The 27,922-nt window shown below is 39.1% G+C and overlaps 1 protein-coding gene, 1 long non-coding RNA gene and 2 other non-coding genes across 6 annotated transcripts in view; 3 read left to right on the top strand and 1 right to left on the bottom strand.

Annotated features, from left to right (window-relative positions):
* Positions 1–332: 332 nt before the first annotated feature.
* LOC128701142 (uncharacterized) lies at positions 333–27,922 on the top strand. The gene is made up of 6 exons (XM_070100570.1): positions 333–489; positions 18,820–19,398; positions 19,932–20,047; positions 21,451–21,570; positions 24,727–24,790; positions 27,553–27,922. The coding sequence occupies exons 1-6, from the start codon at positions 484–486 to the stop codon at positions 27,742–27,744; spliced, it is 1,077 nt and encodes a 358-aa protein (XP_069956671.1). The 5' UTR covers positions 333–483; the 3' UTR covers positions 27,745–27,922.
* On the top strand, positions 21,720–21,879 carry LOC128701205 (small nucleolar RNA SNORA53). The gene has a single exon (XR_008408879.2). It is a non-coding gene; the product is annotated as a small nucleolar RNA SNORA53 (small nucleolar RNA).
* LOC128701143 (uncharacterized) overlaps positions 22,290–27,922 on the bottom strand; it is a 30,030-nt gene continuing 24,397 nt past the window's right edge. For all 3 annotated transcript variants that reach the window (XR_011394041.1, XR_008408869.2, XR_008408867.2), the window contains one exon: positions 22,290–22,589. This is a non-coding gene — a long non-coding RNA (uncharacterized lncRNA). The remainder of the gene's footprint in view (positions 22,590–27,922) is intronic.
* Positions 25,094–25,322, top strand: LOC128701204 (small nucleolar RNA SNORA53). The gene has a single exon (XR_008408878.1). It is a non-coding gene; the product is annotated as a small nucleolar RNA SNORA53 (small nucleolar RNA).

Genomic DNA, 27,922 nt, shown 5'->3' with positions numbered 1-27,922 from the left:
TCCCAGCAGGGGGTCGAAACATACAGATCAGTTATTCTTCTGAGTTTGTCTAAATGCGGGTTATATTGAGTATTCATTACATTTTAGTTATTCATACATACTAATTTTAAGACAAGGCACAATAAGGCCCACGAGGCTAGGAGAGAGGGAATCTGGTAAGTGGTAAGTTAAGATGTAGGGGCCAAGAGCTGAGACTCGACCCCAGCAGCCACATATAGATGCAGACATCAAGGGATCACTGGCTGGTGCCCAGGACCACGCTGCTGCTGCTCCCAGCCACCCCAACCATCTCCCACCCAACGTCGTCACCGCCGCCCCGCCGCCCCGCCGCCGTCGCCGCCGCCGCCGCCGCCGCGTCCAGCACCGGCCGCCGCTGCCGCCGCTGCCGCGCAGACTCCACGTGTAGCAGCAGGACGACGCACCCTCCATTCACCTGCTACACTTCATCCCACCAATTTAAGCTGCCAGTGACTGAAATCTAATATGAAGGTGAGGCTGGGAGACCAGGGTAAGGTACGTGTGTCTGCTGTAGCCATCTTGAAGGCGCAGGATATAATGTTAAGTGGGAAATATAACATTATTTGTGTGTCTGGTGGTGGACATTGTTGCTGGCGTCCCTCACTCACTACACAATTTTTAGTTATTGCTTTGCCTCGATTTTTTTTTGATTTTAATCACCATAATGCTGTTGTTCTGCCCTTTTTTATTATTATATTTAAATAAATGTTAAATTTTAACCAGTGATGTTATTTCTGTTATTTTTTTTTTTCAAATTTTTATTCCATGTGAAATTTGGAAATAAATCAATAACTTTTTTAGGGGTTATGTTAATTAATTCACACTATGGATGACAATTGTATTTGTGTACTTGTGCCTAAATAAACCTACCTAAGGTAGGTCATACCCCAATTATTATTATTATAATCAAGGGAGAAGCGCTAAACCCGGAGGATTATACAGCGCCTGGGGGGGGGATGTGGAAGGCATTCAGGCTTAATTCGGGGAACTGGAGCACAGATCCAATTCCCTAAATCAAGAGCCCCTCACCAACATCAAGGAACCTTCCTTGAGGAGACATACCCCAATATACTTAATCCAGGCAGGTTTTTGAAGCCTGAGTATACCTGGAGTATACCAGGTATACTCAGAGTGCTCACATAAAAATATTAAGTGACAATTTATTCCGCTCCTCTACATCTATTACCAAGCCTTTTTTTTTGTAGCTTATCCAAATATATAAATTGATCTCCTTTTAACCCTCAAGTGAGGATGGTGGTGTTATTGGCTTGTTAGACTGATGACACAGCACTTAGATACTGACAAGTTTTGAGTTAGTTTACATAAACCTATGAAAATGTATGCATTAAGAGTATTTAACCAGGCATAAGCAAAATAACATGACAAGTCTGACAGTGTAGTTCAGTATAGTATTTGGGTGTCTGGTTGTTGGCTATTTCATCTTAATGAAATGAAACCAAGAGAATCTTGGCTTTAATTTTCACCATTTTCAATTCAATATATTGTACTTGAGTTCTTTATTATTCACTGTGTGGAGCAAGTCAGTGTCGGTGAGTTATCCAGGAACTGCAAGGGTGTATAATTAGGTGGGATATAATTGAAGTATTGTTTACAAATGGAATGCAGGAATAAATAAAAGAAATACTAAAATAAAATAGTTATTCATATAGCATAACTTTGGCTTATTTTAGATTGTTACATTTTGCATTCGGGAAAATAAATATTTGTCACAGACTACCTTAAAACCCTATTAAAGTGGACATCACTTAATCTTTCTTATCTCTGTCCTTGCAACCTTTTTTTTTTTTTTTTTTTTAATACTTTATCCCACCCCAGCCTTTTCCCTCTTTATTCTTGAGCTTCTTATGGCCTAAAGAAATTTGTGTTGTGCAAGGATAGTGATTGCTCATAATCTTAGAAACTTTAGTTAGGAGAATGCCAGTAGGAAATTATTGAAATAATGTTGGTAGAATTACCGACAATATGTAAAGTAAAAGGACACAAGTGCAACTAATGTGACATTTTTATTGTGGCAATGTTTCGCTCCCCAGGAGCTTTGTCAAGCCGTTGTAAAGGCTTGACAAAGCTCCTTGAGAACAAAACATTGCCACAATAAAAATGTCACATTAGGAAATTACTGGAGACATCTGACTGATCTGTGAATTGGGAAAGTTGGTGAAATTATTGGTTAGTATTTCCTGATAGTTTTATTAAATTTATGTATGGGAGAACATTGTGCCAATTGGAAAATATCTGGGGTTTCTCCTGACTGATTGATAACTTGGGAATGCCAGTAAGGTCATTTGTATTAGTTTACGAGTGCTTTGATTCGTTCAGGGATTAGAACCTTCATATATCCATTTGGATCTATATCTAGCTGCCGCTCTCTGTTGCAACCACAACAATTGGTTCCATAACTTTTCCCTCCACTGCGACTGACTAATTGGTTGGTACAATAATTGAAGCTGCTGCTTTGAATGATACACTCTGATTTTATTGAAAAAAACAGTTAATAGTTTTCTAAGTTCCTCATTAAATTCCTTAACCCATGAAAACAAGTACAGTGGACCCCCGCATAACGATTACCTCCGAATGTGACCAATTATGTAAGTGTATTTATGTAAGTGCGTTTGTACGTGTATGTTTGGGGGTCTGAAATGGACTAATCTACTTCACAATATTTCTTATGGGAACAAATTCGGTCAGTACTGGCACCTGAACATACTTCTGGAGTGAAAAAATATCATTAACCGGGGGTCCACTGTAGTTGGGAGTCAAGATCCTACGTCTCGTTTGATTTTAATGCCTATGTGTTGAAATACATTGCTAGTGATGGTGATTTTTGCTAAATTGGCATTTTTTATTTCTGGGATTTTGTTTGTATCTAATGGAATAACAGGCAGGAAAGTGCTAAGAATGGAGCACATTTCTTGTCATTACCATAATGTCTGCTGTTTGTTCTGCATAACTGTTGGGTGAGTGAGACAAATTGCGAAGCAGCATCATTGAAGCAGGAACCTTGGGTCGCTTTAAAAATAGGTTAGACAAGTACATTAGTGGGTGAGAGTTAGACCTAACTAGCATGGACCAGTAGGCCTATTGCAGTGCTTCCTCTCTCTTATGTTCTTTGTTCTTAAATGCCTATGAAATACAGTGGACCCCCGGTTCACGATATTAATCTGTTCCTGAGAGCTCATCGTAAACCAAAATTATCGGAAAGTGAATCAATTTTCCCCATAAGAAATAATGGAAATCAAATTAATCCGTGCAAGACACCCAAAAGTATGAATTTTTTTTTTTATCACATGAAATATTAATTTTAATACACACAAACTGAAGAAAACATGCACAGTTACATGACACTTACCTTTATTGAAGATCTGGTGATGATTGATGGGATGGGAGGAGGGGAGAGTGTGGATGGTCTTAGTGTTTAGAAGGGGAATCCCCTTCCATTAGGACTTGAGGTAGCGAGTCCTTTTCCGGGGTTACTTCCCTTCTTCTTTTAATGCCACTAGGACCAGTTTGAGAGTCACTGGACTTCTGTAGCACAACATATCTGTCCATAGAGGCCTGTACCTCTCGTTCCTTTATGACTTTCCTAAAGTGTTTCACAACATTGTCAGTGTAATAGTCACCAGCACGGCTCGCAATAGCTGTGTGAGGGTGATTTTCATCCATAAAGGTTTGCACTTCAAGCCACATTGCACATATTTCCTTAATCTTTGAAGTAGGCAACTTCAGTTTCTCTCTCCCCTCCTCCGAAGCAGTTTCTTCAGGTGTGGCCTCATGCTGATGAAGATGATCTAGCAGCTCATCAGTGGTTAGTTCTTCATTGCCCTCCTCCACCAACTCTTCCACATCCTCCCCACTAACCTCCAACCCCAAGGACTTCCCCAATGCCACAATGGATTCCTGAACTGGCATAGGTTTTCTCGAAATCCCTTTTGTCTACACATTCTGGCCACAGTTTTTTCCAGGCAGAGTTCAAGGTCCTCTCAGTCACTCCCTCCCAAGCCTTACCTATAAGGTTTACACAATTGAGGATATTAAAGTGATCCTTCCAAAACTCCTTTAGAGTCAATAGAGTTTCTGTGGTCACTTCAAACACCTTTCAAACATAGCTTTTGTGTACAATTTCTTAAAGTTGGAAATGACCTGCTGGTCCATGGGCTGCAGGAGAGGAGTGGTATTAGGAGGCAAAAACTTGACCTTAATGAAGCTCATGTCCCCACAAAGTTGCTCTGACAAGTCTGTAGGATGACCAGGGGCATTGTCTAACACCAAGAGGCACTTAAGGTCTAATTTCTTTTCAATTAGGTAATTTTTCACATTGGGGGCAAATGCATGGTGTAACCAGTCATAGAAAAAGTCCCTAGTGACCTATGCCTTAGTGTTTGCCCTCCACAGCACACACAAATTAGCCTTGAGGATATTCTTTTGCCTGAACGCTCTGGGAGTTTCTGAGTGATACACCAATAAAGGCTTCACTTTGCAATCACCACTAACATTGGCACACATAAGAATGAAGGAACACTGCAGCAGGCCTACTGGCCCATGCGAGGCTGGTCCAAGTCTCCTACCGGCTTAAGCCAATGCACCCAACCTAATCAGGTCAGGTCACATTGACTTAAGGGAGGAACACGGCAACCGACCTGGTAGCACAAGCTATCAGGTCCAACTCTCACCCACCCACATCCACTCGTGTATTTATCCAACCTATTTTTAAAGCTACACAACGTTCTGGCCTCTATAACTGTACTTGGGAGTTTGTTCCACTCATCCACAACTCGATTACCAAACCAGTACTTACCTATATCCTTCCTGAATCTGAATTTTTCCAACTTACAACCATTGCTGCGAGTCCTGTCTAGGCTAGATATTTTCAGCACACTATTTACATCCCCTTTGTTTATTCCTGTCTTCCATTTATACACCTCAATCATATCCCCCTTAATTCTACGTCTTTTTAGAGTGCAGATTCAGGGCCCTTAGTCTATCCTCATAGGGAAGGTTTCTGATACATGGGATCAACTTTGTCATCCTCCTTTGTACGTTTTCCAGAGCATTTATATCCATTCTGTAATACGGTGACCAAAACTGTGCAGCATAATCTAAATGAGGCCTAACCAAGGATGTATAGAGTTGAAGAACAACCTGAGGACTCCTATTATTTATGCTTCTTGATATGAAGCCAAGGATTGTATTAGCTTTATTGCGAACACTTATGCACTGTTGTCTTGGTTTCAGATTACCTCTAACCAGAACTCCTAAATCTTTTTCGCAATCCGTAATATTAAGATCTACATTATTTAGTTTATATGTGGCATGGTTATTGTCCCGTCCAACATTTAGAACTTTGCATTTGTCTATATTAAACTGCATCTGCCACTTCTCCGACCACTGCATCAGTCTATTCAAATCTTCCTGGAGTGCTCTAATGTGCTCTAATGAGAAGAGTAAGCCTGTCTTTCATAGGCTTATGTCCTGGGAGTGCCTTTTCCTCCTGAGTAATGTAGGTCCTGCTTGGCAATTTCTTCCAAAACAGGCCTGTTTCGTCACAATTAAACACTTGTTCAAGTTTCAATCCTTCAGCCTCTATGTACTCCTTGAATTCATGCACATATTTTTCAGCCACTTTGTGGTCTGAACTGGCAGCCTCACCATGCCTAATCACACTATGTATGCCATACGATTCTTAAATCTTTCAAACCAACCTTTGCTGGCCTTAAATTCACTCGCATCACCACTAGTTGCAGGCAATTTTTTTACCAAATTGTCGTGCAACTGCCTAGCCTTTTCACAAATGATCGCTTGAGAGATGCTATCTCCTGCTATGTTTTTCATTTATCCACACCAATAACAGTCTCTCAACATTTTCTAACACTTGCGGTCGCTGTTTCGTAATCACAGTTGCACCTTTTGCAAGAACAGCTTCCTTGATTGCCGTTTTCCTGCTCACTATAGTAGAGATGGTTGATTGGGGTTTACTGTACAACCTGACCAGCTCCGACACACGCACTCCACTTTCGTACTTTGCAATTATCTCTTTCTTCATTTCAACAGTCATTAGCACCCTTGGTCTCGAAGGGTTGGCTCTAGGAGCTTTCTTGGGACCCATGGTGACTTATTTTGCAGAAACAAGCACCAAAAACAGTGATAATATGGATAATATGGAATGTACCGAATGTATCCTTAGATGCGCGCACATTGACTGGCTTGTAAACACTGGCGCATACGGGGCAGTTCAGGCCACACGTGGACACATTTCGTACGCATCACATCGCATACCGGGTTTTGTATCGGGAAGCGAGGCAAATTTTTTTCGATCAAATGCATCGGCTACCGGATTTATCGGATACCGATAGCATTGGGAACCAGGGGTCCACTGTAGCTCCTTTGATGGTTTGTCATTCCAGTATCTCGCAGCCTATACTGGTAAGTAAGCTTGTTTTAGCTCTGTATTGATTCTTTTCTGTCTATTGGTGTTATCTCCATTGTGGGGTCATGTAACTGATATGTAAAACTTTGAGTTTTATTCTTGAATTTGAAGGATTTTTTTTATTATTCATTAACATTGGTTGACTCTTCATTGCTGATCCACTCGCTGTGTTGCTGTAAGAGATGATAGACTTTTATTCCAAGGTCATTAATATCGGGTTGTAATGTCAGCCATTGGCCTGGGGCCCTATGGACAGATCCTACGGCCTAAATTCTGGAACCATGATTTGACATAGAAATGAGTAACCCATAGTGTTTTGCCATGTACTTTCCTATTATGTTGAAAACAAGGAAGTATGTTCAGTATGCTACCTTTAAATATGATGCTTTAGTTATCTTCTAGATTGAATAGCGCCTATTAGTTTACTGATGATTTGCAAAGCTTACGTAGGGTATTTTATGTGGAAAGTAATACACACCTCACTGTTCATCTATCTTAGTACTGTTTCTTGGTATCCTGAAATTTGGTTATGCAGGTTGAGATGCTATCATCTGTTATTGATGTACTTTATTATCACAAACAGGATATGTCCCAGAATGGATCCTTGTGGTACTCTACAAATAATATTAATCCAATTGGATTCAACTCCATTTATGAAGATCAGTTATTGTTTTATCCATTCCAGAATTTTGCCAGTGATCCCATGAGCTTGGATTTTCCGGGACAGTCTTAAGCGTGACACTTTGTTGAATGCCTTTGAAAAGTCCATGTACAGCACATCAACTGGAAAGCCTTGGTCAGTGTAGCTGGTAATAATCTCAAAAGGTATAAAAGTTTGTTGGGCAAAATTTGTTTTCATAATCAATAATATAATACCGTACATGTTATGTATAAATTGTGCAATGAAAGATGGTTGAAGATTGCTTCCATAAAAATCCCTTGTGGGGCCATGTAGAGGTTAAGCTGATTTGGCAGTAGTTTCTTCTGTACTTCTTTTCTTGAAGACTGGGATGATATTGTGAAATTTTCTGTCTTGAGGTTTTTTCTTTGTCCAGGGATTTGAAAAGGAGTCTTGGTGGCATAATTAACTTGTCATTTAATATTTTAACTTTTTCTTGGTTCTATCCATCCCTGGTTCTTTTAGTTTAATATATGTATCACTATATATACAAACCTTTTGTGCATCTTAGGTATACATGTCCTTAAATTTAATGACAATCCTGTATCGGGTATCCTCCCTTAAATTGTGATTTTCTCTGTATCTTCTTGTGTGAATAGTAGCTGTAGTAGTAGTGGCCAGCTTGCCATGTCTGTGGGCTGTGGGAGTCCCATTATGCATGCGGTAGCTCAGTGCTGAACTTTATATGGTGGCAGCTACAGATATGTCTAAACATTTTTTAATATTTTGGAGAGAAGGCAGTGTTATTTTCACAGCTGCAATGTATACTATATGTTTAACATGGTGAAAACTGAATTGACTTCAGAGTTAATATTTTGCCGTGAAGGATTTTTTCAAATTTGATATACACATACATGACTGGTTACTTTTAAAGGGATTGGAAAATCAAGGTGAAGGATTAGTTACACAGGAAGGTATAGCACATTTCACTGAGTATGTGCCTAACCATTTTCATGACGAATGCTTGCAGTGTACAAGGAAAATTGTACCATATATACCTAATTCCTCACCTGTCTAGCTTGGCCTCACTTTGGTCAAATCTTACCCCTTGTTCGAAGCAGTCGTATCTGGGTAGCCTTTATATTCGAATAAGCTCTGCATGACACAATTTAACTGTACATGGTTTTTCCATTCATAGTTGACAACACTTTAAGTTTTAGTCCGCCTATCATTGTAATATATTGCAGCATACATTGTATAGTATTTAAGATACATAACTACTCAGAGACAATGGCAGTTTGTATATAATAGTTAAAGAAGGAGCAATAAATTGAGATTCAGAGTTTCGTGGGTAGTGGAGCATAGGATCCAGTTGAGTGGTGTGCTCGAGTAGATAATTTGGGCTGATGCATTATGACTAATTTATTGCAGTCTCGACAGATATGGGTAGAAAACATGTCTGTAGCATGTGTACCCTTTACAGGAAGTGCCTTGATGCCAGTGAAGGGCTTTTGATCCAGAAATCAGAAGCTGCCCTCCCTTTTCTGAATCAGATATGATTGACTCCCATTCCTAAAGCCATATATATGATCCCTATGGGTTTAGCACTTCCTCAAAAGTGTCACTATAGGTAGAATGATCCATCTTTGCCATTTTGGAAAATTAACAGAAGCTAGCATTAATGGCCACAAGATGTATATGAAGAGAAATAATTTGTCTTTTTATTTTCCAACTACATATTCTTTTAAATAACAAAAAGGCACAATACTGTGGCTGGAACAATACACAAGAGGGAAGTGTGTCTTTATAAGTGGTCCAAGTTGAACCAAAACATAGTCGTAAGCTCTCTCCTATATGCGGGTTATTTGTGCACGTATTCTTCTATATAAATTTATATTGTACAGTGGACCCCCACCGTTCGGCTGCCGCGACTTTCATGAAATCTGACTTTCGGCAAGTTTTTTTTGGCAAAATTTAGCTTCGTGGTTCTTGATTGGACTCGTGATTCAGCGACCTTCTGGTACACGTCTGCCCGTCAGCACACACACAGTCTCCCGCATTATTCACACTCAGTGTGCCATTGTTTACCAGCATGTGACCATCACCCCACGGGTTCATACAAACACATTTCATAATAATTCTTTGTTTTTTGTGCTTGCAATTGCTAAAAAAGCCACCATGGGCCCAAAGAAAGCTCCTAGTGCCAGCCCTTTGGTAAAGAAGGTGAGAAACGCGATAGAATTCAAGAAAAAACTCATAGCAAAGTACTAAAGTAGAGGAGGAAGAGAGAGGGGAGAAATGTGCCTTCTGCAGTGATTCAGTGATTCTGTAATATGTACGATACTAAAGCAGCAGGTATCGATAAAGGCTATAGCTCCAGCCAGTGATAAAGTGTAGAATTAACAGTGTAGCAAGTAAGTTAAGTGAGTAAGCGATAGAAAAACATGAGAGTAACTCTCCAATGTTGTTGGATGTGTATAGGACCGCTGAACATACATCGCCCTGCTATCTTCCACCACCCTAAACCTCTGCCAACATCTTCATCAAACTAACTAATTAAGCTAACATCTCCAAGCAAGGTAAGTGTAAATATAAAAGTGTAAGTATAAAAGTAAATATAAGTGTAAATATAAAAGGACACCAATGGAAATACAGTGGACCCCCGCTTAACGATCACCTCCCAATGCGACCAATTATGCAAGTGTATTTATGTAAGTGCGTTTGTACATGTATGTTTGGGGGTCTGAAATGGACTAATCTACTTCACAATATTCCTTATGGGAACAAATTCGGTCAGTACTGGCACCTGAACATACTTCTGGAATAAAAAAATATCGTTAACCGGGGGTCCACTGTATGTCACTCTTGAATTTTTTGGGTTATCCTGGGTGCTTTACACATGCTGCTATGTATGATAATCTATGTAGGTAACTATATTTGTGTATACCTGAATAAACTTATTTGTTTGTAAATTAAAATGTAAATATTTCTTATTTATAAATTAAAATGTAAATATTTCTTATTTATAAATTACATACATTGTTTAAGTGTGATGGTGGTGCTGGCACAATCCTCCACCGCCACCAACACGGCTTCTCTCAGTGGCGGCCCTTAAATCCAACAACATTTACACCATTTACTCCTCTCATACATTATGACATATTTTATTAATTTTAGAGTATGTATCATGTTTCTATGTTATTAATATTGTTTATAATGTCGTATTAGATGAATTGTGATAGATAAATAAGCCATAGAGATATTAGCATCATATTGAAGCATAATAAACTCGCCTTCCTCTTGCCTCCTACCTACCCCCTACACCAACAAAAATCAATAAAGGTTAAGTGTGATGTTTAATGTTCATTTATGTAGGGAAATTATTTCCCAGTAAAAGTAGACCTTAGACAAGGATGTGCGATGTCACCGTAGTTGTTTAATATATTTATAGATGGGGTTGTAAGAGAAGTAAATGCGAGGGTCTTGGCAAGAGGTGTGGAGTTAAAAGATAAAGAATCACACATAAAGTGGGAGTTGTCACAGTTGCTCTTTGCTGATGACACTGTGCTCTTGGGAGATTCTGAAGAGAAGTTGCAGAGATTGGTGGATGAATTTGGTAGGGTGTGCAAAAGAAGAAAATTAAAAGTGAATACAGGAAAGAGTAAGGTTATGAGGATAACAAAAAGATTAGGTGATGAAAGATTGGATATCAGATTGGAGGGAGAGAGTATGGAGGAGGTGAATGTATTCAGATATTTGGGAGTGGACGTGTCAGCGGATGGGTCTATGAAAGATGAGGTGAATCATAGAATTGATGAGGGGAAAAGGGTGAGCGGTGCACTTAAGAGTCTGTGGAGACAAAGAACTTTGTCCTTGGAGGCAAAGAGGGGAATGTATGAGAGTATAGTTTTACCAATGCTCTTATATGGGTGTGAAGCATGGGTGATGAATGTTGCAGCGAGGAGAAGGCTGGAGGCAGTGGAGATGTCATGTCTGAGGGCAATGTGTGGCGTGAATATAATGCAGAGAATTCGTAGTTTGGAAGTTAGGAGGAGGTGCGGGATTACCAAAACTGTTGTCCAGAGGGCTGAGGAAGGGTTGTTGAGGTGGTTCGGACATGTAGAGAGAATGGAGCGAAACAGAGTGACTTCAAGAGTGTATCAGTCTGTAGTGGAAGGAAGGCGGGGTAGGGGTCGGCCTAGGAAAGGTTGGAGGGAGGGGGTAAAGGAGGTTTTGTGTGCGAGGGGCTTGGACTTCCAGCAGGCATGCGTGAGCGTGTTTGATAGGAGTGAATGGAGACAAATGGTTTTTAATACTTGACGTGCTGTGTGAGCAAAGTAACATTTATGAAGGGGTTCAGGGAAACCGGCAGGCCGGACTTGAGTCCTGAAGATGGGAAGTACAGTGCCTGCACTCTGAAGGAGGTGTGTTAATGTTGCAGTTTAAAAACTGTAGTGTAAAGCACCCTTCTGGCAAGACAGTGATGGAGTGAATGATGGTGAAAGTTTTTCTTTTTCGGGCCACCCTGCCTTGGTGGGAATCGGCCAGTGTCATAAAAAAAAAAAAATTGTCATTGTTTTCTGTATGTAAATCTATATTTAATTTTTAAAAAAATTATTTTTTGTTAATACTTTTGGCTGTCAGAAATGGATTAATTGGGTTTCCATTATTTCTTATGGGGAAAATAGATTCGCCAATCGTGAATTTCGCCAGTTGGCAGACTCTCTGGAACGGATTAATCATGAAACTCGGGGGGGGTCCACTGTAGTTTGGAAATACAGTACTTCTAAATTACCAACCTAGCACATGTAAAGGGAATATAATGTTAACTACCAGTATTTGCTGAAACACTAAATGACTGGGTGTATCTGAGGAAATGCATTCACTGATATTCACTCGATCGCTATCTTACCAGAAATGCACTGACACCTCAGCTCAGATAACTCTCTGAACTGCAACATCCTCATCCACCTTTCAGAGTGCAGGCACTGTACTTCCCACCTACAAGACTTATGTTCAACTGTCTTCCTGAATCCCTTCATAAGTGTTTCTCCCTTCAATTCTTCCTGAGATGACCTTCACTCCTTTCCTCCCCTAATTTACATACTGTACCTTCATAGTTATTCTATTCTCCATCCTCTATAAATGCCCTAACCACCTCAACATCTCTCCATCTTCAGCCCTCCAACTTATAATTTTGGTAACCCCACATAGTCTTCTAGCCTTCATGTGCCAAATTCTTTTGCATAACACTTGTACCACACATCACTTATGAACATGGCATCTCTATATCCTCCAGCTGCTGCCTCCTCCTCCTTCTCCTTCTTCTCCTCCTCCTCCTCCTCACTGCAATATTTAAAACCTATACTTCATACTTGTATAACAAGTATTGGTACAGTACTAACATGCTTTGGTACATTTCCCTTTTTTGTATCTATGGATAAAATTCTTCGTTTCCACAGATGCCTCAGTGCACCATCCACCTTTTTTTGTCATCTGTTCTTTGGTTCACCTCTTCTTTCATAGACCTATCTCCTAATATAGCCATTCCCACATACATATATCTGGATACATGTATTTCACCCAAACTCACTACCTCCCAATCTGATATTCACCTGGATTTTTTGTTTCTCTCAACACCTTGCTCCTTAATATCCTTCACTTAATTAGGTAAGAAGTATTTCAAAGATTAACTGTAGTTAAACATAGCATGGAAGATATAGATATTGAGTGGCTTATATTTAAATGTCCCAGCAGTAAGTAAATACCTGGCTAATTATACAATTTTGCACACTGGAAATGTAATGGAAATCACTGATGGATGAGGCTCCAGGTTAGGCATCCATAGGCTGACTAATCAAGCCATCAACAGGTAGCCTTGGTTAGAGATGGTGCTGCTGGGTGGTGACATTCAGAGTCAGCACCAGGTTGGCACCAGATGTTAGAGTTAGCAAGGAAAGATAAACCTTGGCTTGAATCTTGGGGAACAGCTGCCAGCATAGGTTACCTACATTGGTTAGATGTGTGCCTGCAAATAGTTTAGTGCTTTATCCTAGGAGTAACACTGTTGCTATGGTTCAGCCAGCACCAATGAAAATGTGAATTACTGGGAAGGTAATAATGTACATTTTTTCCTGTGCAGTGGATATTGGTGTATAAGAATTTTCTTCTGTCTTTATACTATTGTTACACAACCTGGGACCTTGTGAGGTAACATGTCATCTTCATTGTTATCCATATCTTTGATGCTGTTTACTTGGTAAATTTTCCCATTTATTAGGATATGGACATAATTAAGGAATATCATGTATATTGTAGGTAGTAGGTTGGTAGACAGCAACCACCCAGGGAGGTACTACCGTCCTGCCAAGTGAGTGTAAAACGAAAGCCTGTAATTGTTTTACATGATGGTAGGATTGCTGGTGTCTTTTGTCTCTCATAAATATGCAAGATTACAGGTATGTCTTGCTACTTCTACTTACACTTAGGTCACACTACACATACATGTACACGTTTATTTATACACACTCATCTGAGTTTTCTTTGATTTTATCTTAATAGTTCTTGGTTTTATATCCATGGGGAAGTGGAATAAGAATCTTTCCTCCGTAAGCCATGCGTGTTGTAAAAGTCAACTAAAATGCCGGGAACAATGGGCTAGTAACCCCTTTTCCTGTAAAGATTACTAAAAAGAATAAGAAGAAAATTGTCAAAGTGGGAAGTCTGAATGTGCATGGATGTTGTGCAAATGATAAGAAAGAGATGATTGTGGATGTTATGAATGAGAAGAAGCTGGATGTCCTGGCTTTAAGTGAAACAAAGCTGAAGGGGGTGGGAGAGTTTCAATGGAGAGGAATAAATGGGATTAGGTCAGGGGTTTCAAATAGAGTTAGAGCTAAAGAAGGAGTAGCAATAATGCTGAAGGATAAGCTCTGGCAGGAACAGAGGGACTATAAATGTATTAATTCAAGGATTATGTGGAGTAAAATAAAGATTGGATGTGAAAAGTGGGCTATAATAAGCGTGTATGCACCTGGAGAAGAGAGAAGTGTAGAGGAGAGAGAGAGATTTTGGGAAATGTTGAGTGAATGCGTGGGGAGTTTTGAATCGAGTGTGAGAGTAATGGTGGTTGGGGATTTCAATGCTAAAGTGGGTAAAAATGTTATGGAGGGAGTAGTAGGTAAATTTGGGATGCCAGGGGTAAATGTAAATGGGGAGCCTTTAATTGAGCTATGTGTAGAAAGAGATTTGGTAATAAGTAATACATATTTTATGAAAAAGAGGATAAATATACAAGGTATGATGTAGCATGTAATGAAAGTACAGTGGACCCCCGGTATTCGATATTAATCCGTTCCTGAGAGCTCATCGAATACCGATAATATCGAAAACCAGATAAATTTTCCTCATAAGAAATAATGAAAATCAAATTAATCTGTGCAAGACGCCCAATAGTATGAAAAAAAAAAATTTTACTACATGAAATATTAAGTTTAATGCAATAGAATAATTACAATAACAATAAAATAATTGACACTTACCTTTAATGAAGATCTGGTGATGATTGATGGGATGGAAGGAGGGGAGAGGTGTTAGTGTTTAGAAGGGGAATCCCCTTCCATTAGGACTTGAGGTAGCAAGTCCTTTTCCAGGATTACTTCCCTTCTTTTAATGCCACTAGGACCAGCTTGAGAGTCACTGGACCTCTGTCGCACAACAAATCTGTCCATAGAGCTCTGTACCTCCCGTTCCTTTACGATTTGTCTAAAATGGGCCACAACATTGTCATTGTAATAGCTGTGTTAGGGTGATTTTCATCCATAAAGGTTTGCACTTCAACCCACTGTGCACACATTTCCTTAATTTTTGAAGTAGGCACAATGTATTCCACAACTGGTATAGGCTTCTCAGGGTTAGCCCCAAACCCTTCAAAATCTTTCTTAATTTCCATACTAATTCTCACCCTTTTTACCACAGGGTTGGCACTAGAAGCTTTTTTGGGGCCCATGGTGACTTATTTTGCAGAAACCAGCACCAAACAGTGATAATATGGATAATATGGAATGTACCGAATGTATCCTTAGATGCGCGCACACTGGCTGGCTTGTAAACACTGGCACACAAGGGGCAGTTCAGGCCACATGTGGACAGGTCTCGTACGAATCGTATCGAATACCGAGGAAAATTTTTTGCAATATAATGCATCGAATACCGGATTTATCGAATACCGATGCCATCGAATACCGGGGGTCCACTGTAGTTTATTAGATTATGTATTGGTGGATAAAAGGTTGATGGGTAGGCTCCAGGATGTACATGTTTATAGAGGGGCAACTGATATATCGGATCATTTAGTTGTAGCTACAGTTAGAGTAAAAGGTAGATGGGAAAAGAGGAAGGTGGCAACAACAAGTAAGAGGGAGGTGAAAGTGTATAAACTAAGGGAGGAGGAAGTTCGGGTGAGATATAAGCGACTATTGGCAGAAAGATGGGCTAGTGCAAAGATGAGTAGTGGGGGGGTTGAAGAGGGTTGGAATAGTTTTAAAAATGCAGTATTAGAATGTGGGGCAGAAGTTTGTGGTTATACGAGGGTGGGGGCAGGAGGAAAGAGGAGTGATTGGTGGAATGATGAAGTAAAGGGTGTGATAAAAGAGAAAAAGGTAGCTTATGAGAGGTTTTACAAAGCAGAAGTGTTATGAGAAGAGCAGAGTATATGGAGAGTAAAAGAAAGGTGAAGAGAGTGGTGAGAGTGTAAAAGGAGAGCAGATGATAGAGTGGGAGAGGCACTGTCAAGAAATTTTAATGAAAATAAGAAAACATTTTGGAGTTAAACAAGTTAAGAAAGCCTAGGGAAAGTATGGATTTGTCAGTTAAAAACAGAGTAGGGGAGTTAGTAGATGGGGAGTTGAAGGTATTAGGTAGATGGCGAGAATATTTTGAGGAACTTTTAAATGTTGAGGAAGAAAGAGACGGTAATTTCATGCACTGGTCAGGAAGGTATACCATCTTTTAGGAGTGAAGAAGAGCAGAATGTAAGTGTGGGGGAGGTACGTGAGGCATTACATAGAATGAAAGGGGGTAAAGCAGCTGGAACTGATGGGATCATGACAGAAATGTTAAAAGCAGGGGGGGATATAGTGTTGGAGTGGTTGGTACTTTTGTTTAATAAATGTATGAAAGAGGGGAAGGTACCTAGGGATTGGCAGAGAGCATGTATAGACCCTTTATATAAAGGGAAAAGAGACAAAAGATATTGTAAAAATTATAGAGGAATAAGTTTACTGAGTATACCAGGAAAAGTGTATGGTAGGGTTATAATTGAAAGAATTAGAGGTAAGACAGAATGTAGGATTGCGGATGAGCAAGGAGGTTTCAGAGTGGGTAGGGGATGTGTAGATCAAGTGTTTACATTGAAGCATATATGTGAACAGTATTTAGATAAAGGTAGGGAAGTTTTTATTGCATTTATGGATTTAGAAAAGGCATATGATAGAGCGGATAGAGGAGCAATGTGGCAGATGTTGCAAGTATATAGAATAGGTGGTAAGTTATTAAATGCTGTAAAGAGTTTTTATGAGGATAGTGAGGCTCAGGTTAGGATGTGTAGAAGAGAGGGAGACTACTTCCCGGTAAAAGTAGGTCTTAGACAGGGATGTGTAATGTCACCATGGTTGTTTAATATATTTATAGATGGGGTTGTAAAGGAAGTATAAATGCTAGGGTGTTCGGGAGAGGGGTGGGATTAAATTTTGGGGAATCAAATTCAAAATGGGAATTGACACAGTTACTTTTTGCTGATGATGCTGTGCTTATGGGAGATTCTAAAGAAAAATTGCAAAGGTTAGTGGATGAGTTTGGGAATGTGTGTAAAGGTAGAAAGTTGAAAGTGAACATAGAAAAGAGTAAGGTGATGAGGGTATCAAATGATTTAGATAAAGAAAAATTGGATATCAAATTGGGGAGGAGGAGTATGGAAGAAGTGAATGTTTTCTGATACTTGGGAGTTTACGTGTCTGCGGATGGATTTATGAAGGATGAGGTTAATCATAGAATTGATGAGGGAAAAAGGCGAGTGGTGTGTTGAGGTATATGTGGAGTCAAAAAACGTTATGTATGGAGGCAAAGAAGGGAATGTATGAAAGTATAGTGGTACCAACACACTTGTATGGGCGTGAAGCTTGGGTGGTAAATGCTGCAGCGAGGAGACGGTTGGAGGCAGTGGAGATGTCCTGTTTAAGGGAATGTGTGGTGTAAATATTATGCAGAAAATTCGGAGTGTGGAAATTAGGAAAAGGTGTGGAGTTAATAAAAGTATTAGTCAGAGGGCAGAAGAGGGGTTGTTGAGGTGGTTTGGTCATTTAGAGAGAATGGATCAAAGTAGAATGACATGGAAGGAAGGCGGGGTAGGGGTCGTCCTCGAAAGGGTTGGAGAGAGGGGGTAAAGGAGGTTTTGTGGGGGAGGGGCTTGGACTTCCAGCAAGCGTGCATGAGCGTGTTAGATAGGAGTGAATGGAGACGAATGGTACTTGGGACCTGACGATCTGTTGGAGTGGGAGCAGGGTAATATTTAGTGAAGGGATTCAGGGAAACCGGTTATTTTCATATAGTCGGACTTGAGTCCTGGAAATGGGAAGTACAATGCCTGCACTTTAAAGGAGGGGTTTGGGATATTGGCAGTTTGGAGGGATATGTTGTGTATCTTTATATGTATATGCTTCTAAACTTGTATTCTGAGCACCTCTGCAAAAACAGTGATAATGTGTGAGTGAGGTGAAAGTGTTGAATGATGATGAAAGTCTTTTGGGGGATTTTCTTTCTTTTTTGGGTCACCCTGCCTCGGTGGGAGATGGCCGACTTGTTGAAAAAAAAAAAAAACGTATATCAGCAACCAAACCAATTTTGTTATACTGTATTAATTCACTCTTGTATCTTAGAGCTATCCTGAGAGATTTGGACAGTTTTAAATATTATTGTCAGCCTTTTTGTATATATTTTTAAATTGTATAGTGTTTTGTTGTATACAGCATTTTGTTTAGACTTTCACAAAATTAGCAAACAACCTGAAGCATATTTTGATTTGCAAAATATTTTTCTTTGTTTAGTGCATGATTTGTTTAGTATATGAATTTAGTAGGGCATAAGCTACATAAAAATTCTACATACTATATTATTATAACTTTGCAGTTAAAATTGAAAGGAAACAAAACCCTGGTAAGTTTTTCTCGTCTCCAACACAGATGTACACATGCAAGTTGCCAAATTTTAACAGGCAATATGGACTGGAATATAATTTGGCTGTACATTGCTGTACATAGCAAGAATTTGGTCTTCAAAGACAAGTTCACTGCGAACACAAAAGAGGAAGTTTTTAGCATTATCTGCCATTAAAAGTCTATTACTGTGGTGGTACTCATCCCATGAACTTCTTTTAGTTATTAAAATTTTCACAAAATTAATACTTTTAGCCATATAAAGTCTGCAATAAGAAATATTATTTAACACAGGGCTTGCAAGTAAATTTAGTCAAGATTTGTTAATTTTGTAAGTCCGTGTCTTGTGGATGAAAAATACGACAAGTCAGATTTTTGTCTTAGGGTTCCAGTGATGACTTAATTATTACTTGTTCATTTTGCTATAATTTATATATGGTGTCAGGGTATAGTTGTCATAGTTTTGGAAGAGACTTGGGAAATCAATAAATTATATTATTCTTGAATAACTTGCACTTAATTTATTTCAGTCACCGACACAAGCTATTACAACACTGAAGAAAGCAAAGAAATTGGCAGCAGCTAATACTCCTGAAATAAAGAAGAAAACGGTCAAGGCGCAGACCCTGAAAGTGGCGGCATTGGAAACTCCAAGCTCACAGACTTCAAAGAAGAAAAAAGGCAAAAGCAAGAAGCCACAGACCCCTAGTATAGAGGGAATTCATGTAGATACACTCCAGACCACCCCCAAAACACCAAAGAGAGAGAAAACATTTACACTACAGTCTCCAAAAGAAGAGAGTAATCAAACAGAGCCACAGAAAAAAAAGCTTAAATCCTCAAAGTCAGAGGCTGAAAAGCCAAAGATAACTAATCAGGATAACTCTACTGAAAAAATACAGACAGTCGTTACAGAATATTCAGGTGGGGCTTCCAGAGGAAGAGGAGCAACACGGGGAGGTTTCCGGGGAGGTAGAGGCAGCAGCAGCTTTCGTGGTACAATGAATGGCTTCAGGGGAAGAGGTGGTTTCAGAGGAAACAGGGGCAGCTTCAGAGGTGGCTTTAGGGGAGGAAGAGGAGGCAGAGGTGGACGAGGAAGAGGCGGTTCAGTGAGTATTGCCATAATTTTTTCATATAAATGTATTAAATATTGGCAATTGGTTTTTTTTTGTTTTAAATGACAGTGGAGAGAAGGTTATTTTTTCAGGGTGATGTTAACCCTGTAGGTTCAGTTGTGTTCAACATTTTGCAGTATTATAATTCCGTATAAAAAATATACATAGTTTGGTCTTTTAAGATCTACTTGGAGGGTATTCTGGGGATCAACACTCCAGTTGCCCAGTTCTTGACCATTTACAAAGAATATTCTTCATGAAGAATCCAGGTAGACACTTGCAACTGACAGTATTACAGACAAAGGCACCAAAATATCTAGTCTGTACTTTTCTGAGGTTTTTTCATGACGGTCAAAATCTTACGCAGTCAACCTTTATATCTAGGGTTTACTGTATCTGAATTCACAGATTGGAGTTTCATGGTAGCTACAGTAGTCTTCTGTTTTTTGTAGTTTATTTTTTTGGTGCGCTCATTTTCTGTGTATCTGATTCTAGTTTTTGCATTTGAATATATCATATTTTTACAGGTTGCTGAAAAAGATCCCTGCACTGTATACATGAGCTTCACAAATCCTATTGATGCAACAGCTGCTTCTGAGTTACTGGAACTTGCAAAATCTGCCTCACACATGAAGTTTGGAAGGTAAGGACCAATATACAGTGGAACCTCTGCTTTCTTTTGCCCTGGTTTTCGTCGAATTCAGTTTTCGACGACTATTTGTCAAAATTTTGTTCGTTTTCATTCATCACCTTGGGTGGTTAAATTTTATTGGTCTGATATTTTTATCACATAAGTAGGGTTTTCCAGTGGGTAGTGGAGAACAACTTGACATTCAGTAGTGATAAGTCCTGCTACTTAGATATAGAAGAATGAAAATAGGGACACTGTTTACAAAACTCAGGAGGATCATCAAGTATCACACAAGGGACACGTAAAAGGTCTGGTATAATTATATCGGTTGACCTTTCTTTCAAAGAACACAATAAGGCAAATGTCATGATAGCCAGGAAAATAAGGTGGATAATGAGAACTTTCAAAATAAGGGAAAGAGTGCCAGTGGTGACATTATTCAAATCACTTGTGCTCTATCATTTAGAGTACAGCTAGGTCTCAGTGCGAGTAATGAATCCCCTGGAATAGTTGCATTATTCGAATTTACTCTTAGAATTATATTAAATTTTTGTGCATGATTTGAAGTTTGGGGGAAAACTTAGCATTCGAACTTGCACTAATCGAGACCTACCTGTGGGAAAGATTGCAGAGAGTACGTAGAAGTGAATATATTTATATGTTGGGAGTGCATATTTTGGCAAACGTTGATAAGGTGAATTCATCAGAATAGATGAAGGAAGAAGGTATATTAAAGTGTTTGAGTCTGGAGAGAAAAAATTATCACTTTTAAAATGGGAATATTGTGCCTGCACCTTGGTAAATGTGAGGCATAGTCATTGAGTATTTGCAATGAGGTATAGAGCTGTAGAGATGTATATGAAAATGTGTGGTGTGGATATTATGCAAAGAATGAGTAAAAAAAAAAATAGGAGGCTGTGTGGTGGCATGATAGGTATAATTTAGAGCATGGAAAAGGAATTGTGGCGATGTTTGGTCATTTTAAAAAAGGAAGCAAGGTGGTTTTACCAAGAGGCTGTACAAATCTGGGGCAGTTGAGAGGGTGGTGGTGGGGAAGTCTGAAGGAAGGTGGGTGTGGAGGGTTTAAGTGGTTAGGGTTTGAGTACCTAGCAGGCATTGTATAAATATGGGTTTGTTTTTAGTAGTAGAGACAGGTGGTTTGAGTTATTTGAACTGCTGCTGGAGTATTTGAAGGAAGTTAGGAAACCTAGTTAGCTAGATTTCATCTTTGGGGTTGAGAAGTATTGTGCCTCAATTCTGAAGGTTGTGGAGTACAGTGATTCTGTGGATCTTTTGAATTGTAATTTCTGTTCACTTCTGGAAAAACAGCTAAAGAATGAGTGATGGTAATTGCATTTTCCTTTGGGTCACCTGCATTGGTTGGAAATGGCTGAATTAATTTTTTTTTTTTTCAGAAACTGCTTTCTCACATTTGGAACGGCAGAAGAAGCCAGTGAGCTGTTGAAAAAGGCATCGGACATGGAATTTGGTGGCTTGAAGCCTTATGTAGATAATGCATACAAAGCACATGGTCCGTAAGTATATTTAAATTTTTGTGTTGTTGCTTGACTGATAGTGTATAGTTTTGTATTTTTTGGTACTGCACATTTGTTTTGATCTTGTTTATGAGAATTAGAATTTTAGAGGGCTTGTATGAAGACCTTCAAATAAATTAAATAGAGTATGCATGCTCCTTAGATCCACCTGACGGGACCTAGTCCATCAACTTTTTTGGTTGACCATCGTTGGTGTATGAGTCATTGGCATGCAAGACTACTGTACCTCCTCCTGCCAGCAAGCCTCACCAACCACTCCTGGCTATCTTGTCCTGGCTAGGAGAGAAATTGCTTTGTCCTGCAGTTTCTCTTGTTGTGATTTATGTTGGTGTAAAAGCTGGTGTTGGGGACAAAACAATATTTTGAATATCTCTTAAATTTTATATAGCCTCTCCTCACTTAGCGATGTAGTAGTTTACCAACGACTTGGACTTACGATGGGCTCTCTGACCAGTATTCATATCTAAATAATGCATATTGGAGCTAATTTCATCTATTCTTATTATTACAATATTCAGTACACTACTGTATAAACATTTAAAAAGATACCCGAAATGTTATAAATGGTGCAAAGGTGATATTAAAACAACATCAAAGATTGTCGATACAAACCCACTGTCAGTGGAATGCCTTCCATCTGAACAAAAAACTAATGGAAAAATAAATAAATAAACGACTCTAGGAAAAATAAGCATAACGACTTTTGAGGATTTTACTTAAATTTTAAATATAATAAAAATGGCCTTTTGTTCTGGTGCTGTAGTTGGGCAGGAGTAGGTAAGGCCCTGGACAGATCTCTGATGTTAAAGATGATGTAGGTTATCCTGGGCGGATGGTAACAGTCCGATGTTTTGGAATCTCCTCTACCACTTGGTTGGAGCACCACAAGTAGAATAAATAAGGGTCGGTAGTAGTCGAATAATGTTAACGAGTCCAATTAACAAGTGTCTTGCTCCTTTATCTGGTATCTACCCTGAATGACCACGCCAGGAACAGAGCTGGTAATAAGAAAAAATAAACTGGTTACCAATGGTTATGATAATATAACATTTAAGAATGAAAAAGAGCAGTAAATGCCAAAATCATTACTGGTAACCAGCAAACAAAAGAAAGCAACGAACAGTAATACTCCTGGTAGACCACCTTACCTGATCAGAAGAGTGGAGGTGAAGTGACTCTCCAAACTTCAACCCACACCAGGTAAGGTCAATACTACCAGGAGTAGAAAATGAAACATCAGACACCAGGAACTAGTTTCGCCCCAGCCCGCCAGAGAGGGGGGGGTGCATGACGTAACTCTCTAATGGTTCCTGGTTGCCTGAACAACCCTAACCCCACTTACAACCCACTACCATTATAGTATGCTTCTCACTTAGCGATGAATTCGTTTACCAATGAGGTCTTATGAACGGAACTCTGTCGTTAAGCAAGGAGAGCCTGTACTATGAAAACATGGCTCTGTCATATCTGACCTTCCCATCCAAAGCAATTGTTATTTTGATAGTACTTTAATGAGGTATACACGGTAAGTATAGAGAAATATTTTTTTTTTTTTTTTTCCAACAAGTCGGCCGTCTCCCACCGAGGCAGGGTGACCCAAAAAAGAAAGAAAATCCCCAAAAAGAAAATACTTTCATCATCATTCAACACTTTCACCACACTCGCACATTATCACTGTTTTTGCAGAGGTGCTCAGAATACAACAGTCTAGAAGCATACACATATAAAGATACACAACATATCCCTCCAAACTGCCAAAGAGAAATATGCATACACAAATAACCCGCACATAGAAGAGAGGGGCTTACGACGATGTTTCGGTCTGACTTGGACCATTTACAAAGTCACGTATGCATATACAGTATTTGTTATTAACAAAGTACACCTACCATCCAACTTACGACCTGCTCGACTTACGATCATGTTTTTTATGCCAAATTTCTGGAAAATAAACAACTATTTGTGTTGTACACAGTGTTTATCCTAAACCTTACAGTATAAAATACAGTACTAACAACATAAAAAGTAAAGTAAAACATGAAATACCAAAATAGAACAATAAAATAGTCATTACAAAAATGTTTTGTTGATATTCAGTAGTAAAGTTCAACTTATGACCATTTCGACTTACGACCGGTTTCTCGGAACCGAACTCGGTCGTAAGTCGGATGGTAGGTGTATAATAATTTAGAATTTTGGCTCTAAAGATTTTTTTAAAAGTTTTTTTAACAAAGTACAGGAACTTGTTCACTTGCTTCATCACACAGGCATGTGTGAGCATGTTAGATAGGAGTGAATGGAGATGAATTTTTTGGGGGGGACTTGACGAGCTGTTGGAGTGTGAGCAGGGTAATATTTTGTGAATGGATTCGGGGAAACTGGTTATCGGGACTTGAGTCCTGGAGGGGAAAAGTATAATGCCCGCACTTTAAAGGAGGGGTTTGGTATGTTGGCTGTTTGGAGTGACATCTGGACTGTTGTATATGGGTGCCTCTGCAAAGACAGTGATTATGTGTGAATGGTGGTGAAAGTTTCTTTTTTTGGGTCACCCTTCCTTGGTGGGAGACAGCCGACATGTTAAAAAAAAAAAGTTAAATATGTTGTTGGTTACATAAAATTTAAATTCTCCAAATTTTGTGGCTTTCATATTTATTGAGATAATTGTATGTATGTACCTTTATATACTGACATAAGTTGTGATATTAATATCTTAAATATTTTTCAATTTGTACACTGCCTCTCCTCACTTTGACGGAATTCTGTTCCTAAGACCACGTCGTTAAATGAATTCGTCGCTAAGCAAGGAGCATGCTATAATGGTAGCGAGTTTGTATCAACCATCTTTGATATTGTTTTATGTCACCTTTGCACCTTTGGTATATTTTTAAATGTTTATACACTAGTGTACTGTATATTGAAATAAACAATAGAGTAATCAGCTCTAATATACATTATTTAAATATGAACACTGGTCAGAGAGCTGTCTTAAGTCCGAGTCGTCAGTAAAAGAGTACGTCGCTAAGTGAGGAGAGGCTGTGTATAGGAACTTTATTGTTTTTAACTATTGATGACAGCCTCTTGTGTCCCTTTCACCCCCTCCTATGAGCACCTATTAACATTTTGTTGCTTTTCCAGGAAAGAAGCTGAAAAAAGAAGTTCAGATAATGACACTACATTATCGCCTGCCAAAAAGATAAAAGTGAGTAGAATGAAGAGATATGTATATAAAGAAATTGCATTTTGTGGAGCTTGTTATATGCTTTAGTAGGTATTTTTAACATGTTAGTGATGTGTGGGTAGAGATATTCCCTAGCCAACCAACTCTAGGAAGATGATGTCATTTTAATAATTTAATTGCGACCTTGTGTATATCTTGTTCAACAGACAATGTACGACGCCTGTGGATTATATACCAATATATTTTCTCTACTGGACAACCCATGTAGATAAGTTTTGTGTGTGTGTGTGTGTGAGGTAGTACAAGTCCTTTTTCACTTTCAATAGCATGCTCCTTAGATCCACCTGATGGGACCTAGTCCACCAACTTTATTGGTTGGTTATCGTCGGTGTATGAGTCATTGGCATGCAAGACTATTATACCTCCTTCTGCCAGTTAGCCTCACCATCCACACCTAGCCGCCCTGTCCTGGCTAGGATAGAGAGAGATTGCCTTGTCTGCAGTTGCTCTTGTTGTGACTTATGCTGGTGTAAAGGCTGGTGTTGGGGACAAAATAATTTATTTCATTTTTTATTTTATGAAGCTATGAAAACATGATACAGGTAGTAGGTTAGTAGACAGCAACCATCCTGGGAGGTACTTTTGTCCTGCTAAATGAATGTAAAACAAACTTGTATTTGGTTTTACACAGTGGTAGGAGTGCTGGTATCTTCTTCATCTCGTAAACACTAAGATAACAGGTACATTTTGCTACTGCTTACATTAGGTCATACTATGTATGCAAGTATACACCATCTAAATTTATTATTTTCTTAGTCACTGCCTTTGCAGAGGCACTATTATGTATGAGTGATGGTGAAAGTATTTTTTCTTTTTGGGTCACCATGCCTTTGTGGGAAATGGCGGCTGACTTGTTAAAAAAAAAAAAAAAATTTCCTTTCACCTCCATGGGGAGATAGAGAAGAATCCTAACTCTGTAAGCTGTAAGTGTTGTAAGAGCAGACTAAAATGCCGGGAGCAAGGAGCTAGCAACACATTTTTCTGTATAAATTACTGAATGTAAAAGGAAGAATTTTTTTTTTGGGGGGGGAGGGGGGGGGGTCACCCTGCCTTGATGAGAGATGGCCTAATCTTCCCATTCATAACAAGGTATTAGATTTGAAGTTTTTTTTTTTTTTAACACCGGCCATCTCCTACTGGAGGAGAGTGACCCAATTATTATTATTATTATAATCAAAAAGAAGCACTAAGCCACAAGAGGGTGACCCAAAAGAAGAAATGCTTTCACCATCACTCACTCGCATCATTGTCTTGCCAAAGGTATGCCAATACTATAGTTCAGATGCCCCTCCAAACTGTAAATAACCCCACCCCTCTTTCAGAGTGCAGGCGCACTACTTCCCACCTCCAGGACTTAAGTCCGGCTAATCAGTATCCCTGAATCCCTTCATAAATGTTAACTTGACATGCTGTTGGAGTGTGAGCAAGGTATGAAAATGACTTGCCCACACTCCTTTCTAACATGCCTGCTGGATGTCCAAGACCCTCTCATACAAAACCTCCTTAATCCCCCTACCCTGCTTTCCCTCCACTACAGAATTATAGACCCTCTGTTATCCTATTTTGCTTCACCAGAAGATAATACTCCATATTATTGCATATCATTTACACTACACATTCCCCTCAGATGACATCACTGCCTCCAGCCTCCTTGTTGCAACATTCACCGTCCATGTTTCACACCCATATAAAAGTGTTGGTACCACTATACTCTTATATATTCCCTTCTTTGCCTCTATGGATAACATCCTTTGTCTTCACAGATTCCTCAATGCACCACTCGCCTTTTTTTTCTTCATCAGTTCTATGATTCACCTTGTCCTTCATAAACCCATCTGCTGACAGGTCTACTCCCAGGTATCTGAACACATTCATTCCTTCCATTCTTCCTCCTTCCAATTTTATTTTACCTAACTCGTTTAATATCTTCATCACCTTACTCTCATCTGTATTCATTTTCAACTGTTTAGTTTTCATTAGTAATATGAATAACCCAAGCAGAATTGTGGAGATAAAAGGCTATGAGAAGATTAAAAAATACTCTACTTCACATTTGTGTTGAACGTTCACTGACGGAATTTAAGAACTAGTCAGTTACATGTTGGAAAAAAAAAAAAAAAAAAAAAGCAAGTCGGCCGTCTCCCACCGAGGCAGGGTGACCCAAAAAAGAAAGAAAATCCCCAAAAAGAAACTACTTTCATCATCATTCAACACTTTCACTACACTCGCACATTATCACTGTTTTTGCAGAGGTGCTCAGAATACAACAGTCTAGAAGCATACACATATAAAGATACACAACATATCCCTCCAAACATCCCAAACCCCTCCTTTAAAGTGCAGGCATTGTACTTCCCATTTCCAGGACTCAAGTCCGACTATATGAAAATAACTGGTTTCCCTGAATCCCTTCATGTATACCATGTATAACATGTATACCATGTTAATGAAAATGGAGATCCCCTTTCCTTATAAGAAAATTAATAAAGCTTAGTATTGATTGTGTGTTGAATGACGATGCAAGCATTTTCTTTACTTTTGGATCACCCTGCCTCGTTGGGAAATGGCCGATATGTTAAAAAAAAAAAATTGTGGCATTAAATATGTAACTATTAATTTTTACCCATAGTTTCATGACTAATATTGATTATAGTACTAAAATTACAGAGGGGTTACTTTAGATGACTGAGTCAATATAAAAATACTCTGAATTTCCCTCTCAGGTTGATGCCAAGGCCAAGGCTGAAGCAGATAAAGAAGATGAAGAGATGGAGGACGATACTAACGAAGAGGATGGAGATGCAGGCGAACGTGAAGAGGAAGATGGCACTGATGGTGATGATGCTGAGGAAGTTGTGGGTGGTGAAGATGACGACGACGATGATGAGGGTGAAGACGACGAAGGCGATGAATAAATTTTAAACACTCAAAATTTTCATAAGCTGCTTTGGAATAGTTATTCGGTTCCCTGTGGAAAATTTAGTAGTTAGGGTATTCTTGTATCTGTATTTCCCTTGTTATAGTGTGGATGAAAGAAATTGAGAGTGAAGTGCGAATTGTATTCCAAAGAATTTAATAAAACCTAGCTTCTTA

The sequence above is a fragment of the Cherax quadricarinatus genome, chromosome 73 (assembly GCF_038502225.1).
Source record: "Cherax quadricarinatus isolate ZL_2023a chromosome 73, ASM3850222v1, whole genome shotgun sequence".
Taxonomy (NCBI): domain Eukaryota; kingdom Metazoa; phylum Arthropoda; class Malacostraca; order Decapoda; family Parastacidae; genus Cherax; species Cherax quadricarinatus.
The sequence above is the reverse complement of the archived record's forward strand: the minus strand, read 5'-3'. Positions and strand labels throughout refer to the sequence as shown.

Coding starts and splice junctions, on each gene's coding strand:
- LOC128701142 (XM_070100570.1), top strand. Junction 19,399..19,931: donor GACGAGGAAGAGGCGGTTCA/GTGAGTATTGCC, acceptor ATATTTTTACAG/GTTGCTGAAAAAGATCCCTG. Junction 20,048..21,450: donor TCACACATGAAGTTTGGAAG/GTAAGGACCAAT, acceptor TTTTTTTTTCAG/AAACTGCTTTCTCACATTTG.